The sequence below is a fragment of the Xyrauchen texanus genome, chromosome 26 (genome assembly GCF_025860055.1).
Source record: "Xyrauchen texanus isolate HMW12.3.18 chromosome 26, RBS_HiC_50CHRs, whole genome shotgun sequence".
Taxonomy (NCBI): domain Eukaryota; kingdom Metazoa; phylum Chordata; class Actinopteri; order Cypriniformes; family Catostomidae; genus Xyrauchen; species Xyrauchen texanus.
The window spans coordinates 16,213,059-16,232,252 of NC_068301.1; the positions used below are offsets into that span (position 1 = coordinate 16,213,059).

General features: G+C 38.8%; 1 protein-coding gene across 1 annotated transcript in view; it reads left to right on the forward strand.

The window, feature by feature from the left end:
* Positions 1 to 8,850, forward strand: part of LOC127619812 (CUB and sushi domain-containing protein 3-like) — a 639,489-nt gene extending 630,639 nt beyond the window's left edge. The window contains exons 65-70 of the mRNA XM_052092811.1: positions 1,443 to 1,508; positions 2,970 to 3,128; positions 4,265 to 4,377; positions 4,869 to 4,956; positions 5,811 to 5,946; positions 6,183 to 8,850. Of these exons, the coding sequence (XP_051948771.1) occupies positions 1,443 to 1,508; positions 2,970 to 3,128; positions 4,265 to 4,377; positions 4,869 to 4,956; positions 5,811 to 5,946; positions 6,183 to 6,342 (722 nt within the window). The 3' untranslated portion in view covers positions 6,343 to 8,850. The remainder of the gene's footprint in view (positions 1 to 1,442; positions 1,509 to 2,969; positions 3,129 to 4,264; positions 4,378 to 4,868; positions 4,957 to 5,810; positions 5,947 to 6,182) is intronic.
* Positions 8,851 to 19,194: the final 10,344 nt, after the last annotated feature.

Sequence of the window (19,194 nt, forward strand, 5' to 3'; positions counted from 1 at the left end):
AAATACTGTATATAAAGTTGGTAAATCAAGAGCAAGGCGCAATAACACATTGAAGATAGGAATTCCAAACTACAATAAATTGTAGTCTTAGAACACAGAACAAGACCGATGTAAGGAAAACTAAAAGGCAAGCTACCACACAATAGAAGTGTGTTAAGTGCAGCGTGCATCCATGCAATGGAATGACAGCTAAGGCAATTAATAATGGAGGACTTAAATAGGACCTCTGTAAGCGTCTGAATTGAATTGGTAGATGTCATGATTGCATCATGATCAGATGATTGTGAGCTTGACTCACGTGACCTGCCTGAACTGACGCTATGCTTGATTTTTAAAAACTAAACAGAATACATTTCTATCTATTCTCAATTATCACACATTTTGCAAAAAGGAAGACCGAACGATATCTTGCTTTTGCAATAATGGTGTTTCTGCGCTCCCTGCCAATGTGAGTGTGTGCTCCGTTGGGGTGCTGGAGCGCTAGCGTGTGGCCAGTGTGCTGCAGTGTTATGATTTTATCTTCCCTGTCTTCATCCTGCTGCTCTGAGAGCTGCTGCAGCAGCCAGCATACGCCGCAGCGCATGCACACAGCTGTACACTTCAGGCTTTCCAGTAATTACTGCACATAAACAGATGTGTTTGTCTATTAAAAAAACTACCGAGTGGTCCACAGAGAGCTTCCGTCATACTTTAATGGGGACCTTAATTTTACCATCATTTTCTGTGCCTCTCTCCGAAGTGGGAGGGGTTTTTGTTTTTTTACTAGCTGCTTGATGTGTTGACCATGTCACCCCGCTGCTGTCTGCAGTCTCCTGATATTCCTTTGTAAAAGAGAAAAAGTAGATATGTTGATAGTTCACTTAAAAATTTGAATACCCTGGCATTCACTCACACTATACGGGTTTGGAACAACATAGAATGGCAAAAAAAAAATGTTGGTGTGGTGTGGATTATCCCTTGAATAAAAATGTCTTCTGTAGTTTTGGTTTTAGGGTAGTAATTCTATTTACAGTAAATCAAATCATACATAATTTTTAATATTTTCTCTTCAGTTATGTTATGAGCCCAATATTACAAAAAAATCGACATTCTCGATGAAGAATACAGAGAAGGATTTGCTTGTTATGGGATAATAATAAAGTGTAGATTATTTAAACCACTTTTATATTTCACTGATGTTCTTATGCAATAAAAAAAGTGTACCTTTTGTGGTTTAAAGTTGAATTAAAATATATATTTTCTTTATATAACAGCTCATTTGTTTTGTTTGCTGTGTTTATAGTCTGGTGTCACTATTAAAACCTGTTCTTAAGATATTTTAGTATGTACACATAAACTATTACTCACATTATAGAGCATGTTCTAGATCATGTTATAGAGTTTAGATGAATGCTGAAAAATGAATGCCTTAATTCATAGAGTATTTGCTTTTTCTTTTCCAGCTGGTTCTAAACTATCAGAGAAACCTATTAAACCAGTCCCTGGGACACCGAGTCCGAAGCTAAATGGTGGGATCACTATTATTATGCAATAGGTTTTATGTTATATATTTAATCTGAAAGATTTATGACTGTGTTAAATGCACCTCATTTAACTGCAAAGTCCCCACTTTTTGGCACAGAGCACCGTGGTACCTCAAATACTTGCTATTAGTCATGTATTCTAGAAATGGCCCCAGAAGGGGGGGACTAAATGATAAGAAAAAGGGTTCTAGTTAGTTTGAGAGTAAAATAGACTGGCAGCCACAAGATAATCTGACTTAACTTTGCCAGACTTTCTCAGGGCATACATCATTAAGAATTAAGCACTTAATAATGAGGCTCTTTCATGCAGGAGTACCTACCCCAAATCTCACTCCTTTAAGCAAGCCACTATGTAGAAACTGACAGTACAAAGACAACCTGAAATACAGCATGTTTCGAGAAACGAATTGATCTCAGTGTCAGTAAGACCCCATTTACACCTGGTATTAACATCGGACTCAAGTGATCTGATTATTAGTGGACACCGTGTGTAAACCTGGTCCAAAACCACATTTGATTGTCAGAATCACATGTGACTACATCACATTTGTAGTGTACATGCTAATTAATCCTGATGGATCTGGGACAATAGCAAAGGACTGCCTACTCACCTGTCAATTAATCATTCCACCAGAAGAAGGGTTCAAACCTTGACTTGTGACTTTAGAAGAAAATAACCGTCTGATTGGAAAAGTTTGGAAAAGTCTGTCTTGGCTGACCACTTGTGATCAGATCACTGACAGTTTGCTGTCTATGTAAAAATGTTGTGTGTTATCAACTCTGTGGCCATTTATTTCTTATAAGACTCCATTATATTTGTGCATTAGCTAAATAATTTATTTTTGAATTATGTCTTCTTCGTGGTTTTATTTGACCTGATCAATTGAGTTATTCCTGTTTTTAATCTTTGTTGATGCTACTAAATCACAGTGGTTCTCAACCAGGGGGCTGGTGCCAACTAGAGGGCCTCATGAAATTTCCAGGGGGGCCTCAAGTTCAATTAAAATGATTTAAAATATGTTAATAGGCTATAATATAACAATCTAACTTGCTACAATATATCCAGATGTAAACTAACATCGCATTCCTTATTTTAAATCAACTACCCCCTTGAACAACAGATTTGTTTTTATTAAAGAACATACAGTTCTCCCAAAACATTAAATGGGATTACTTATTTTAAAGTATTGACATTCCTAGTTCCTGTTAATAAAGTTTGAAAGCAAGCTGCTTAGTCAAGCTTTTTAATAAGGCAGTAATCAATTTTTTAACAGAGGTTTAATATTCAAGTCATTATGTAAGAAATTTATAAATCAATTTCAGAAATTCTGTTAGATGTTTGTGTGCATGTGTGCACTTATATTAGATGTTTGTTGTTTATTGTCATTTTGCACTTCATTCCCTGGTTGGGTAATTTGTTTTTTTAAATTGTTTGTTTGTTAACAGTTCCTGATGATGTATTTGCCCCCAACTACATCTGGAAGGGCTCATACAACTACAAAGGAAGAAAGCAACCAATGACTTTGAGTATTACAAGCTTTAATACAACCACGGGCAGAGTTAACGTCACATTAACAAGCAGCAACATGGAACTACTGCTTTCAGGTTAGTTTACTGTTAAACAGACTCATGGTGTAACTAACAGTACAGATGCAAATAAAGACATACAGTACAAACAGTACAAATCAGGGGAGGCAAACAAGTACTTTGAGTTCCTAACAGTGTTGAGTGAGTTACTCAAAATAAGTAATCCACTACAAATTACAAATTACTTCTCTAAAAATGAAGTCAGATTACGTTACTGATTATTTCATTTAAAAAAGTAATCACATTACTAATTATTTTACTTTTAAGTTACTTTCTAAATCACTTTCTTTGAAAGTATCTGTAATCTGATTAATTAATGAAAAATGAAAAGTTGAATTACTTTTTTACTTTAAATATTACAGGTTCCTAGTATCACAAAATTTGATTTAATTCATCAGGATAAAATTAAACTAGACTGATAACATTGTTGTTAGCGTCGAGTTGGATCATTAAACTGCCTTTATCAGCGCCTTCTTTCCTCCATCCTCTGCCTCTCATGAGACAGCCTTTGTATAAAGCTGACATGGACTTTACATCATCAAATTAATCTTAGACGCTAAAATTGGCCTCGCAATTGGCCAGCCATCAGCAATAATCACCAGAAAGGTGAATAAACCTCCAGTCACTCGTGTGAAAAATGGACTTGTCTAGGAAATGTCGGAATGGTAATATGATTATAACGATGGAGCAACAGTGGAGCATCAACAGATTATTCATCAACAGAGGCATTCGAAACACACTAAACTGCAAAAAATAATTTTCTTTCTCAGTATATTTGTCTTGTTTTGCAGTAAAAATATATCTAGACATCCTTACAACAGGACACAATTATAAGAGGCAAAATGAAAAAATATATTTATAAATCTAACAAAAATTGGTTCTTGATTGTAGTTAAGAGTTTGGGCAGTTTAACAGGAGTGCTATAGACAGTAGTGTCATGGTAAATGGAACTCGGCTAATGCTAGGTTTGTGAATACTTCTATTTTGTGGCCAGACTAAAGTGAAACAAGAAAATGTGTGTGTGGGTGTGTGCATGCTGTTCTGATTGACAGTTAGGAACAGACATAGACAGTGACTAAGAAGAGAACAGAGCATTGAGATGATGAAACACATCCATGTGAGACATGTTGACAGCTCTCTGTTCTCTGCCATAGGTGTCTATAAGAGCCAGGAAGCCCGTCTGATGCTGCTGGTATTCGACGTGAAAGCGTACTCTCCCACCACTCTCAGCAAGATGAAAGAAGAACAGTGGACCCTGGATGGATTTGTATGTGCTCAAGACAAAATCAATTAATATGTGTTTTTTATCTTTTTAAGTTTGTAGTTATTGTATATGAAAGGGTAGATCTTTATATAACAAAATTACTGCAAACTGTTGATGTTGCACTAAGGTAAGTGGCTATTAGCATGCCAAAGGTAAGTGTAAAACATGATAAATCTGTATTTCATGCCTTAATTTTTGCTGTTACTGTGAACAACATTTGTGGTTATACGTGGACAGCAAAGTGCAACTTTTTAATTGCTTTACATTAAAATGTGTAATGTTGCGAATAATCTCATGAAGATGGTTGGTTTGGTTCCAGGCTTAGAATTCTGTATTGAATTTTTTTTTTAAATGCCAGCTGGGAAAAAGATAAGAAAAATATTCACGGAACCAAAGTGGCGATAAAAGTGGGCCACCGCTGTTGATCTCTATAGTAGCAGTTTGCAAGCCAGATAAACTGTTTCATTGGTAACTCTTTTTCATTGTCCACTCAGGTGTCTGCAGAGCCAGATGGGTCCACTTTTGTCTTTCAAGGCTTTATACAGGGTAAAGACTACGGCCAGTTCGGCCTGCAAAGGCTAGGTATGGTATCTATCCTTTTGATTTTTTCTGAATCATTGTTTTTAGAGCTTTTAAAATTAACGCGTTAACACGTAATTAATTTAAAAACCATAACACGTTAATTTTTATACATTTGTATTAACACATTTATCATTAATACAGTTAAACCAGCATAATCACAGGTTGGAAGGGCGGAACCTTTGCGATGTGTCCGCCCAGAGCCATTAGACTGACGCACACTTCACAAACACACAGGAGTGATTCAGTGTCAGTGATGGGGAAAGTAGCTCTTAATGCTATTGTTGCACAAAACAAACCCAGATGGAACTTGTGACAAAAATCAAGCATTTTTCAGCCTAAGAAAGCCGCATTTTAATTACCACAGATGCACGCCAAGTCTTAACTGTCAGCAAAACACAAGACGTGACGTTTTTGTCTGCAAGCGCTTTTCGTATTGAGTTCAAAGTGGTGTTTGGTGCTGGCGCTGATGCCCTGACACAAATCATGATCGCAGCTTCACGATTGCTGTGACAAAATGGATAGCCACAGTCTGCCGGCAGATTAATATTGTGGAGGATGAGAGTTAAGAGATATAAGAAATATTAGAGTCAAATTTCAGCACTTTCAAAATCTGCGATTAACTACGAAAATATTATTTGTTTAATCACGATTACATGTTTATCGACTGACAACACTAATTGTTTTATTTTCTTATTTTCATCCTAAACTACTCTATCACTTTGTCTTTCTCACTGAGCTATTTTGATTCAAACTGTAATATGAACATTAGTTACACAGACTCAAGTACAGTGCATGATGATTGGCTAGAATTTGCCATTTGAAAATCACAAAATGTGTCTCTCCATCTCTTTTAGGTTTGAATATGTCAGAAAGTAATAATTCGTCAAATCCAGCACATGGTACAAACAGTAGCTCTGTGGCCATAGCAATCCTTGTGCCTTTTTTCGCCCTGATATTTGCAGGCTTTGGATTTTATCTCTACAAGCAGCGGTAAGTCTAGCTGTCTCTATCTGTGTTTACCAAAGTTTGGCAAGTTGTTATGCTAGAAAAATCAGAACGAATTTGGAAATTAATCAAATATTAAATAAGAGTTGGCTCTTGTCCAGGTTATTGAATATGATCGCGTTCTTCCCTGCATGTAATTCTTTCCAGTTAAACTCTCAAAGCTGATCCAGATTTTGTTCTAATGTCATGTCCTGTTTGCCTGCATTGTCTTGCTCTAACAGGACTACTCCAAAAACCCAGTACACAGGCTGTTCAGTTCACGAGAACAACAACGGGCAGGCTGCTTTTGAGAACCCAATGTACAACACAAATGCAAAGTCTGTGGAAGGCAAAGCTGTCCGATTTGACCCCAATTTAAACACAGTCTGCACAATGGTATAATTAGGTGTCCGCCTGACGCAAGAACATGGATTTTTGTTAATGGGTAAAGCGTTTTTGCTTTGTTTTTTTTTAATCAAGGTGGATACAATTCTAGTCATGGACGGATTTATCTGACTCAAAGAGGATGACTTGCACAAGCGCTGGTGCCCTTCCTCTGATATAAAAAGCACACCATTCAGGAACCATGTGACCATGTGCGTCTGCAAAGAACATATGGAATATAAAACACGTTGTCATGGGGGATTTTTTTGAAGACACGCTCTTAAAACTTCTTCATGACGGAAAGCATGAAGAGATTCTTCTGCTACCTAATCACACTCCGTGAGTGCTTCTTCACAATTTACTGGGTATTTTTTTAGGGTAAAAGAATCTGTACATCTACTTGCTTATATATGAGGAGCATTCACCACCTATATTTTTGTGCTATACGTATATTACCACATGGGAGAAGCCAAGAGAGAAAGATTCTATCAAGAGTTTATACAGAATTTAAAAGAGTTGCTCTTCACATTGACTGACGCAAATTATTTTTAATGATACATGATGTTTTATTTGCAGTTCTTACATGGGCATACCTTTTAAGGGACAGTTCACCCAAAAACTGAAAATTCTGTAATTTTTTTACTCATCCTGATGTTGTTCCAAACCTAAGCAGAGCCTCATGATTGGAAATTGAATGGAAAAAAGATGCAATGAATGTGAATGGTGACAGAGGCTTTTGTGTTCCACAGATGAAAGAAAGTCTTATGGGTTTGGAACAGCAATGATAATAATGACAGAATTTTCATTTTCGGGTGAACTATCCCTTTAAGATCATTGCTGTGATTGCACATTGAGGCATTCTTTGATGCGTGATGTGTTTGTTTAAAACGAAAGAGACAATTTGACAAAATATGTTTGAAGTGATGTGTGGAATAGCGGTTTGTCATTACCTCTTGAGGAATTTTTTTAATGATTGCTGTAGTCCTTTTATATGAAGCACCCATCTTCAGTATAGGCCATAGGACACATTTCAGCATTTTAACCTGAAGCCTGCAGATTAAATATTTTTACTGAAGGTATTTATTGTTCTTTTCATTTTTTTATTGTTGTTTGTGGAAGGAAGTGTCATTGAGCTCCATGTGTATTTGGCAGACACATTTTATGTGAAAATTTGGTCATTATAACAACATTCTTAGTACTATTATTCTATAACATTTGTATAAAATGAAATGCACTTGACATTTATACAGTATATTTTATATAAACCTCAGATTAAATAACATCAGACAAATGCATGTTTCTTAACTAAAGTATATTGATGTATGGTGGCAACAATATGATCTTATATATCATGTTCATATGGGCCATGAAACACTTTTCCAATTATTTCTGACCTTGCTGTAATACAGAATAAACACTAAGTACATCCATATTCACTACCACATGTAAGTTCTAATGTATTCAACCTTATAAATTGTTTAGGTTAGGGTTAAAGTGTATTTCGTTAAACTAAATACAAAAAGACTAGGATGAATGTGGCGTTATTATTCAGAATATTACATTGTAGGCATATCACATTGACAAAAAATGAAAAAAGTTGTGTAATGCAGTATATTTTTGCCACACCAGTAATTTAAATTACAAACACTTTATGACTTCATATTTAGCTGGGTCAGATAATGTTGGTCAAGTGCTTCCAGGTTTCAAAGCTGTGAGATTCATTCCAGTGCCTTCTAAAAGTATTCACCACAACATTTTCCTAAGCAGGTCATATGAAAGGATATTGCTAATGATTATATGTGAGAGGAATGAGAGTAGATGAGCTGCTGTGCATCAGCAAGAGTGAAAGCTGCAGACTTCAGGCAACTATGCTGACATCGCTGTCCAGGAGTTCCAAAATCATTCAAATCAACCTGTGATATTTTCTGCATTCATGTTTGCACTCAACATCAGCCATAGGGATTTGCAGTCTTGCACGCCATTGACATTAATGTATCTTTTTTTTTATTGTTTTTTGTTTTGTTTTTTGCTGTAGGTTATTATTATTTATTTTTTCTACAACATGGCAGATGTTTACACAGTGCCTATCAAAAACCATATGACCCAGGTCTGCTGCTTTCTCAATTCCTTTACTCATTCTTCACCTCTTCCATAGGTTTTTTATTCTCCCTCTCAACAAAACATGTGGTTCAATATCTCTGATGTTTTATCCAATGCCCCAGCCCATTCAAGGCATTTTAAGTTCTAAATTCCCACCAAAAGCTTTTGCTATAACTGACTGCAATAAAAGAAAACACACATTTATGATAAAGAAAAACTGACACATTTCGATCGAGCAGGTGAATATTTGCAGTACAGCTGGGTACTCCTCCCATGTTAATGCATTCAAAAGAGATGTAAAAAAAAAAAAAAAAAAAGGTAAAAAAAGAATTAAAAACATTTTGTAAAGAAATATATTTTTATGAAGAAATTATTTGTAAAATGTATGAAACTATTATGTAAATTTTCAATGCAATGTAAGATTAAAAAGGCTAATTCCTTTTTTAATGAGTGTTCCTGTTCTTTCTTAGTGTTGTTACTTTTAGTTTTGTTGCGGATGGTGTCCTCACGTCGATAAGGGGTTCAACCACTTGTACCTCTTGTCAAATTAAATAATTTATGAAAGTTGTATGTTTTGCCTGATCTCACAGTGAAATTGGAAGGAGTATATTGACTTTTCTTTCGTGAAAATCGGTTTACATTGTCCAGAATTTCGAAACACTGTCCCCAGTGGCCAAAGCGGTAAGTGTTGTAGGCCATGTGGGCATGTGTGAGCTTCAATTATGTCCAGGAGAGGTCACCAAAAGCTAGTAGTAAAGCAAATAGTTTTTACCTTTACAGGATGTTATACAATGAAGAGAAAAGCATATATTTATAGATTCAATCCCCAAACCTTACCTTAACCATTAGGTGAGTAAAAAGTGATTTTAGGGGGAAAAGTGAAACCTCCAAATCATGCTCATCATTGATTATCCAAACAAGGTTACTACCTGGCTTTGAACCCTAGTCTCCCACACAGCTGATGATGCGCTGCCAATCGCGCCAGGTGGAAAGGTAAACACATTGAAACCACTGCAAACATGTGTGATAAGAATGTTGCATGTCAACACGTCGTCATATAATCGTCGATCCTTGGGTACCGAAACTATTGGAAACATCATGCCGAATTAACGTGTGATCATGTTGGTTTCAGAGATGTGCTAAACATCAACAAATCAAATATATACTAAGTTTTCATGTTGTTTTATAAACAGAAGGAAAATTACATCTGAACTTCTCACATTTTTAAATGTTTCACTGATATTATCCGACTAATCAACCGGATCCAGCTCATGAGCTCAGTGTGAGCAGCATTCTGCACACAACAAGACTGATTACAATTTCACAATTAAACATTCCTGTTTACCCGGAGAGTGGTACTGGCTGCTGCTTCTGCTACTGCTGCTGAGCAAGTACGGAGGCTTGCCACTGTGGACATGCTGCTGTTACACTGAGGGACATGCTGTATTACACGTAGGACATGCTGCTGCACAAACAGACATACATAAAATCACTATGTGGCAGATCTAGGTGCAGTGAAACCAGCTTATCTGCAAAACTGAGCTATTTAACTTTTAGACAAAGAGAGAGACATACGTTTCTTGGCTACCCCATAACAAGTCAGAGAACCAATCAGCTTTCACCATGCAAGCCGATCGTGTGGAGGTTGGAAGTTCATTCCACCACAGAGGAGCAGAGAAAGTGAACGATATCCAGTGGAGTGATCAGTTGTAGTGAGCAGAATAGCATCTCAGAATGCACAACACATCAAACCTTGAGGTGGATGGGCTACAACAGTAGAAAACCACATCAGGTTCTAAATTAGGACCATGGTGTTCCTGTAAGGCTGACATCAAGAGGTCGTAAAAGTCAAAGAACTCTGCGAGAACCAAGTCATAAAAACTCTCACACGGAAGAACATTTTCACCTGAGTCAACACATCCTACTGAGCAAGGACCATACAATGCAAATCCCATTTTTGACCTCTATCTCACCTAAGGGCAATTTAGAATGACATCCTTTTCTGTAATATAAGAGGTTTTTTGTTCATACATGTTTGATATCATTCAAGAGGTCGCAGTGCAACTGGTAAGGTGGTCTCGTTCCCTTTTCAGAAAAACCAAATCTCCATTAAGATTTTAGAACTTAACAAAATCCTGCACTCTATTAGAGATATGTCCCTCCCAAATCTCCCACAGGGACCACATGCTGTATGCAGATTAGGTATATTCTTTGTAAACATCAAAGGACCTAATCAATCACAAGTTTCAAAGGTCTTTGCCAAATGCTGTATAATTCTGGAGGTCTGTCCCCATCCCTGCCTGTATGTTAATGAGGTATGTCCCCAGGACTACCAAACCTAACCACTCCCAAAATGGAGTTTGGGTATTTAAGGAAATTTGACACATTGCTCAGGGTTCTGTGTAGTCAGACGATCCTACACAGTTTACTGTGTGTAGTTTACATCAGGTCATTGCAATTTGAATTTATTATGTTCTGATAAAATGTCTAAATTTGACTTATTAATGTCTAATTGGATTGATGAATGTATTATGTCACCTGGTAAATAAATTGTTACATTTGAAATCATTATGGTTGATTCTTAAACTATTGTCTTTAGTAGATTACGTTAAGTCCTTGTTTCCGCAAATCTTCGACCAGGTTAGCAGCGGACTAAAGCCGGTTGAGTGGAGCATGGGCACACCGACTGAGACTTACTAATAGGCATTATTTCTAGTGTACTTAGTGTGTACAGGCTCGATAGGGAATGTCCGTTTAGTGTCGACCAAAACTAAATAGGGTGAAGTCTAAACCTCTGGTTATTGTAATATTTTCTAGCTAAGTGTACATAGGAAAATATGGCATGATCATATAAAACTACTATAGCTTGGGTATGTTGGTCTATCTTTGTAAATGTAGTGGTCATGACCTCTGGGTAGAAATGTTACTCTAATTAAGTGTTTACTATCTAAGGGGACTAAACAAAATACTTGTAGATAAAAGGGCAAGCAGGAGCAGCCACCTAATTAGTATTTAGTCAATTACTGTTTTAATGACCAAAACTGGCATATTTGTGACCGTGAGATCCGCGTTCTTGGCCGGCGCGAGACTCTCTAAGCGACAGGAATCCGAATGAACAAGTACAATATAAAATAGAGTTAAATATGATGATTCTATGTTAACTCAAATTTTATAATAATAACGAAGATTAGAATATTAATATATCCTTAGAAACTTTTATAATTGGAGTCAGATAAAATAAACGAGGATCTTAAAATTAATAATATAGTTATGTAATTGGAATTAAATAACTTAAACTGGACGCGCACGATAAGACAGAACATGCAGGAGACCTTCATCCACGCTGTTGGAAGCCGCCATTAGACCAATAGATGGATCCCCCTTACAGTTCCCAATAAAGTGCTCAGTGAGTTTATGAAGTAATGTGTAGTCACATAACATGACGTTTACCTTTATTGAGTGAGCAATCTTCAAATTTTTAAATGCTAAATGGTCTGCACTTATATAGCGATTTTTTTAAACTTAGCGGTTACCAAAGCGCTTTACACTGTGTCCCAATCACCCATTCACACACACATTCACACACTCATACAACAATGGCGGCACAGCTGCCATGCAAGGCACTAGCCTGCCATTGGGAGAAACTTGGGGTTACCGCCTGAGCTACAGCCGCCCCTATATATCCCCAAAGAGTATGAAATGTATGAAACAATTGATGTTGTTGACAACGAATATCATGTCTCTTGTACCATTCTCAAGATATAAAAGTTAATGCTTAAATATGCACTATTTTTGAGCGGGAGATTTGTAAGACTCTGGAACAAAGGACAGCCCAGTCCACCATGTGACACTGGAAAGTCACTTCTGATTGGCGTAGGACACCTTTGGGGATGCGGCCAATTTCAGTTAAAATGTCCCCAAAAAGGAAGAACACGCACTCTTCGTCTTCTTCGGCTCTGCCTCTTCTCTCTTCCTCTTTTCTGCCTGCACGTGCTTCGCCTGGTCGCCCCGAATCGATGTAGACTCAAAGAAGGATAAATGGTTCTTAAGGTATTGTCAACAGGCTCCATAAAGTTCATTTTCACTGTATTAATGATTTATTTCACATTCTGTCACTCTTTCCACCAACCTGTCTTATGTATATATGTGTTAGATTAGATTTATGTTTAGAATAGTAATAAAGTTTGTCTGTGTTTGAAGACGACATGACTGTGGTATATTTTGATAAATAATCTCATCACTGTTTCTAAAAGATTTCTCTTCAAAGCTGTACCTAAATACATGTGATATTATTTTCAATAAGCAATTAGAATAATATCACTCCAATAAGTGAATTAATCATAATTCACTTATTAAAGCTAATTCCTTACAATAGAAATTGTGAGAGGATACAACGAAATGTTGTATTACAATTTTAATGGTGGAGAATCTATTAAGACAAATAATATAGTTATTTGTCATTTATCTAATTTATAATGGTTGTTGAACGTGACTAATTCCATTATACATTTCCAGGGGCGAAAATTTCATCAAAATGTTGGGGGGGACAATAAACATAACAATTCTCAAGAGCAATTTTTGAAGGGTTTTTTTGTTGTTGCCCCGTTTGCATTTGTATCATTTTATGTCTTAAACAATTATTTTAAGAATATATCATTATATTATTTACAATACACATATTTTAATGATATTTTAGGGGGGGACAACCCTCAGATGGGGGCCCTGACTCCCCGACCCCCATGATTTCACCTATGTACATTTCATTACCTAATAAGGACAGTTTAATTTAGTTCATAGCTCACATGTTTCAAGACCCTAAATTCCCTTCTAAATGTCGCATACCAAATATCCTTACAATTTAAATATATAAAGAAATATTCAGCAACTGTAACTAAAATTAATCGAGTCTATATATGTATATATTATTAAAGCAAAACAAAAATTCAAATATGACATTTATTTATTTCAGGAAAATGACATTGTGTTAAAACCTGGCATACAATAGTGATACAGGACGATATACACAGGAAAGTGTACCGTTTTTTGTGCTGTGGTGCTCCAGTGACGTCACCTATCCAGATTTTATTTTGTAAATGTCAACTAGTTTAAATATCAATATATGTTTAAAGGATTAAAGTTTGTCACACAAATCATGGGCTTGTTGATTACATTTTGTCGGTCTGAAATTTTATTCCAATGGTTACTCCTGTTCAAAGGATTCTGTAAAAATGTTGTTCATATATAGAGTTAGGTTCAACTAAATGTAATGGTGCAACTCACAAATATTTTGTAGTGCGTAAGCACCCAACTAGTCATTTACACACCGTTGAAGTTATTGCAAGGTTATTGAGTGTCCTTGAGAAAGAAATGGAAGTATTCATGTTGTGTGCTACCAAGGTGCATTTGGCAGCTGAGCAACTGCCATTGAGATGAATGGGATTGCTACAGTAACGGTTGACCCGCTCCAGATATTACAGACCTCCTTGGTCAAATCTCTGATGTTCTGTAAGGAAGGAGAAAGATGATATTCTAAAGGTAACTTGCATTATCTTACCAAATAATAGATATTAATAACATGGAAAAAATATCCTTCCATCCATCCATCTTCAACCGCTTATCCGAAGTCGGGTCGCGGGGGCAGCTGCTCCAGCAGGGGGCCCCAAACTTCCCTATCCTGAGCCACATTAACCAGCTCTGACTGGGGGACCCCGAGGCGTTCCCAGGCCATTTTGGAGATGTAATCTCTCCACCTAATCCTGGGTCTTCCCCGAGGCCTCCTCCCAGCTGGACGTGCCTGAAACACCTCCCTAGGGAGGCGGACAGGGGGCATCCTTACCAGATGCCCAAACCACCTCAACTGACTCCTTTCAACGCAAAGGAGCAGCGGCTCTACTCCGAGCTCATCACGGATGACTGAGCTCCTCACCCTATCTCTAAGGGAGAAGCCCGCCACCCTTCTGAGGAAGCCCATTTCGCCGCTTGTACTCGCTGACCTAGTTCTTTCGGTCATGACCCAGCCTTCATGACCATAGGTGAGGGTAGGAACAAAAATTGACCGGTAGATCGAGAGGTTTGCCTTCGGCTCAGCTCTCTTTCGTGACAACAGTGCGATAGAGCGAGTGCAATACCGCCCCGCTTCCCGATTCTCCGCCAACCTCCCACTCCATTGTCCCCTCACTCGTGAACAAGACCCCGAGGTACTTGAACTCCTTCACTTGGGGCAATACCTCCTTCCCTACCTGGAGTACGCACGCCATCGTTTTCCTGCCTGGAAAAAATATATATAGCTTAAATGTTCCTTTTGTGTCTGTCTGTTTGCATAATGGCTCTGAAAGATAATCCTTTTTATTTGCAAATTCAGAAAAAAGTAACTAAATTGTCTTTTCTTGTGTGCAAATTCTTTGTTCGTGCCACAGTATTATCTGTGCTTTTTTGATGTGGGCACTTTCAGCTGCCTGTGAGTTTTGAACAAATAGTAAGAAATAACAATGGATATCACAGTCTAATGAATATAGTACATTGTGGAAGAAATACATGAATGAAGTTAAGATTATAGAATATTGATTTCTCCCTGCTGTCTGAAAGAGAGATGAAAGAGAAAAGATGAAACAAACCAGAGTGCTCTGTTCTTAGAAGTCTGCTTTCCTGACACAAGACAGGCTGTGTGATACTACAATTTACACAGCAATGAATTTAAAGCCAATTCTAGTTTGTGACAGGGAGCAAGCCAATGATTCTCAAAGCTTTTATTATGCTCTTTTGTAAAGACATTGAATTTGAATCAGACAGAAATTATTGAAAAATACTAGTAACTTTCTGAGACCCAAGCGTGACTGCTCTGTGCATTTCAAAATAGGTTTCCTAAAAATGTCTGTCCACATATGTGGACAGTGGAATAAGATATGAAATTTTTAATAATTCCAAGCTATAGAAAGTCAGTTCCCTGTCAGTCACTCACTCGATGTTGTGTCGATGTAGTAACACTAGTGGTTACCCTTGGGAGCCCCAAACACCTCTGATCTTTGAGAAAAGGCCAATGGCAATTGGTGAGTGGAATTTGAATGCCACTCCCCTGGACATACGGGTATAAAAGGAGCTGGCTCGCAACCACCCATTCAGATTTTTTCTTCGGAGCTCAGCGGTTGTATTCAGCGAGTTGAATTCCTCTGCCGATTCCATTCACCTCTAAAGAGCTAAAGCTGTTGGATTTACAGCGCATTGAAGTGGTTTCTCCCCCTCTTGCAGAGGTGGTGTGCAGAGAACAGTCATTGTGAGAACATGACCATGACAACATTACGGTCGCAGCTTTCCTTCGTCAGAGGGAAAGCCATCCCAGAGGCTCCCCGCCTCGCCAATCTCATTCGGGGCTTGGAACCGTCAGAGACTCCCGTCCAGGGCCTGTAGGTCTACGTCATCAGTGGCGATGTAATCTCTAAGGCCTACAGTGTCGCTGGACAGGCCACCTCTGCCCTGCACGCCATGGATCTCCTGCAAGTGCACCAAGCCAAAGCGCTGAAATAACTGCACGAGGGTAGTCCTGACCCGGGATTGATGCAGGAGCTGCGCTCGGCGACTGATCTCGCCCTATGGGTGAAGAAGGTCATGGCATGGCCTCTCGGGCAGGCGATGTCCACCGTTGTGGTCCAGGAGCGACACCTTTGGCTCAACCTGGTCGAGATGAAGGAGGCTGACGAGGTACGATTCCTTGATGCCCCATCTCCCAGGTTGGCCTATTCGGCAACACTGTCGAGGACTTTGCCCAGCAGTTCTCAATGGTTAAGAAGCAGATGGAGGCTATCCAGCACATCCTACTCTGGTGAAGCTCAAGATCCCACACCCCGTCTGCTAGTTGCCTTGGGCATCCCCCTGTTGTGGCAACACCGACTCAGCCATAGCCCACCCCATTAGACAGGCGGCATGGAGCAATCCGCAGGAAGCAAATGCCACCCGTCTCATGGCCCTTCGCTAAGGACCCGAGAAAGGCTTCAAAGCGCCCCTGGGACGGGCAACCAAGGGAGACGGAGACCTGCTACAGACCTGGAGCTGGTAAATAGACCACTCCATCCCCCGGTGGAGGGCTTGGAGGAGAATCGTTGTTTTCCTTTTCTTTTGTTTTCGCCGCACACCCAAGGGGCTGTGGTACCCAAATTTTCAAGAAAAGAGTGGTTTTCTCACTTCCTGGGTCACATGGCCATCGTGGTGGCTGACCAGGACCATCTGACTCGGTTACACGATTCAGTTCGCCAGGCATCTGCCCAGGTTGTTGTGTGCGCACAGGGTCCTGGTGCTCAGGCACCTCAGCCGGCTGGGGCTTCTGGTCAACTGGGAAAATAGCAAGCTCTCTCCGGTTCAGAGCATCTCTTTTCTCGGTATGGAGTTATACTCAGTCTCTATGATGGTCGGTGCTGAACTGTCTGAAGGTATTCAGGCGAAGTACGGCTGTCCCACTGAAACCATTTCAGAGGCTCCTAGGGCATATGGTGTCCTCGGTGGCAGTCATGCCGCTCTGGGTGATGCATATGAGACCGTTTCAGCACTGGCGGTGGTGGACAAACTGTCGCGGCATGTCACGCTCAGGGGAGAGTGGAGACAGGCACCCAACACCTTTGCAAGGTTTTACAACCACCGGGATGAGCCGATCTTGTCCCTTGTGTTGTCAGGTAAGAACAGGTAAGATTGCATATAATGCCTTTCCACTCCTGGAGGGGAAGACGTGCACTTTTTACCCCCAGTCGTGTTTACGAAGTCGTGGACCCTGGATGACTTTCCTCCTTAGCCCTGTGGCAGGAGAGTTTGTGGAGAAACTCGATGCCAGCCTTGTATGTGTGCTAATAGGCCATGTACTGATGTAGGTGTTCCACATGTGCTGGTTGCCTGTATGTAACCCTGTGTGATATATCTTGAACTGAGATTAGTTGGTTTAAATGTTATTCAATTATGCATTGTTTATAGCGAAGGCAAAATACAATGTTCATGTCGAATGAGGTTAAGGGTATTTGATGTATTAGCAAATCCTAAATAATAATGATGGACTATCATTTAATTGCCAACTAAAGCCTTCATCAGCCAAATAACAAAGGACAACGCATCTATAAACTTCTGCAGTTAATCCAGGATGGACTTCAAAGATATTAGTCATTAATCTTAAATCTTTCTTTTCATATTTAAACACTGGACCTTAACGCTTACTTAATTTACAAATTTAAAACCATGACTTGCACTGCACACACATAACTAATATTGGCATTATATTCTTGTTGTTTAGCCAGAGGAAAACTGGCCCCCACAGTAAATCTGGTTTCTCCCAAGGTTATTTTTCTCCATTAACCAACATCTTATAAAGTTTTGTGTTCCTTGCCACAGTTGCCTTCAGCTTGCACACAGGGGTTCTAAATACAATTATTATTTAATTATTTAATTTCTAAACATATTTTTCAATCATATTTAATGAAACTACACAATGATCACTAAGACTTTATAGATATTACAGTTCCATTTATTTTAATGCATGATTTCCTGTAAAGCTGCTTTGAAATTATTTGTGTTGTGATATGTGCTATACAAATCAAATAAAAAATGACGACACTAAATGTTAAACGGCACTAAAAAAATATGAATTTCATCTCATTAGATAAAATCATATCAAACAATGTATTTACAAACAATATTTATTTTTAAGAAAGTTAGCTCAAGCACATTTTTCAGTCAAAACATTTCAGAAAAATAAAATTCTAAACGAGACGTTTCAGCAGGGTGGCAACAATAAATGCTCTTTTTAGATTGGGGAGGAATTTTGAGTTTTCAAATTTACATGTCAAAACGTTTTAAAGTACAGTTACCTCTTATACAGTGCATCCGGAAAGTATTCACAGCGCTTCACTTTTTCCACATTTTGTTATGTTACAGCCTTATTCCAAAATTGATTAAATTCATTATTTTCCTCAAAATTCTACAAACAATACCCCATAATGACAACTTGAAAGAAGTTTGTTTGAAATCTTTGCAAATTTATTAAAAATAAAAAACGAACAAATCACATGTACATAAGTATTCACAGCCTTTGCCATGACACTCAAAATTGAGCTCAGGTGCATCCTGTTTCCACTGATCATCCTTGAGATGTTTCTACAACTTGATTGGAGTCCACCTGTGGTAAATACAGTTGATTATACATGATTTGGAAAGGCACACACCTGTCTATATAAGGTCCCACAGTTAACAGTGCATGTCAGAGCACAAACCGAGCCATGAAATTCAAGGAATTGTCTGTAGACCTCCAAGACAGGATTGTATCGAGGCACAGATCTGGGGAAGAGTACAGAAAAATGTCTGCAGCATTGAAGGTCCCAATGAGCACAGTGGCCTCCATCATCCGTAAATGGAAGAAGTTTGGAACCACCGGGACTCTTACTAGAGCTGGCCGCCCAATCGGGGGAGAAGGGCCTTAGTCAGGGAGGTGGCCAAGAACCCGATGGTTACTCTGACAGAGCTCCAGCGTTTCTCTGTGGAGAGAGGAGAAACGTCCAGAAGAACAGCCATCTCTGCAGCACTCCACCAATCAGGCCTGTACGGTAGAGTGGCCAGATGGAAGCCACTCCTCAGTAAAAGGCACATGACAGCCCGCCTGGAGCCCAAAAGGCACCTGAAGGACTCTCAGACCATGAGAAACAAAACTCTCTGGTCTGGTGAAACAAAGATTGATCTCTATACCTAAATGGTAAGCATCATGTCTGGAGGAAACCTCATCACCTGGCCATTACATCCCTACAG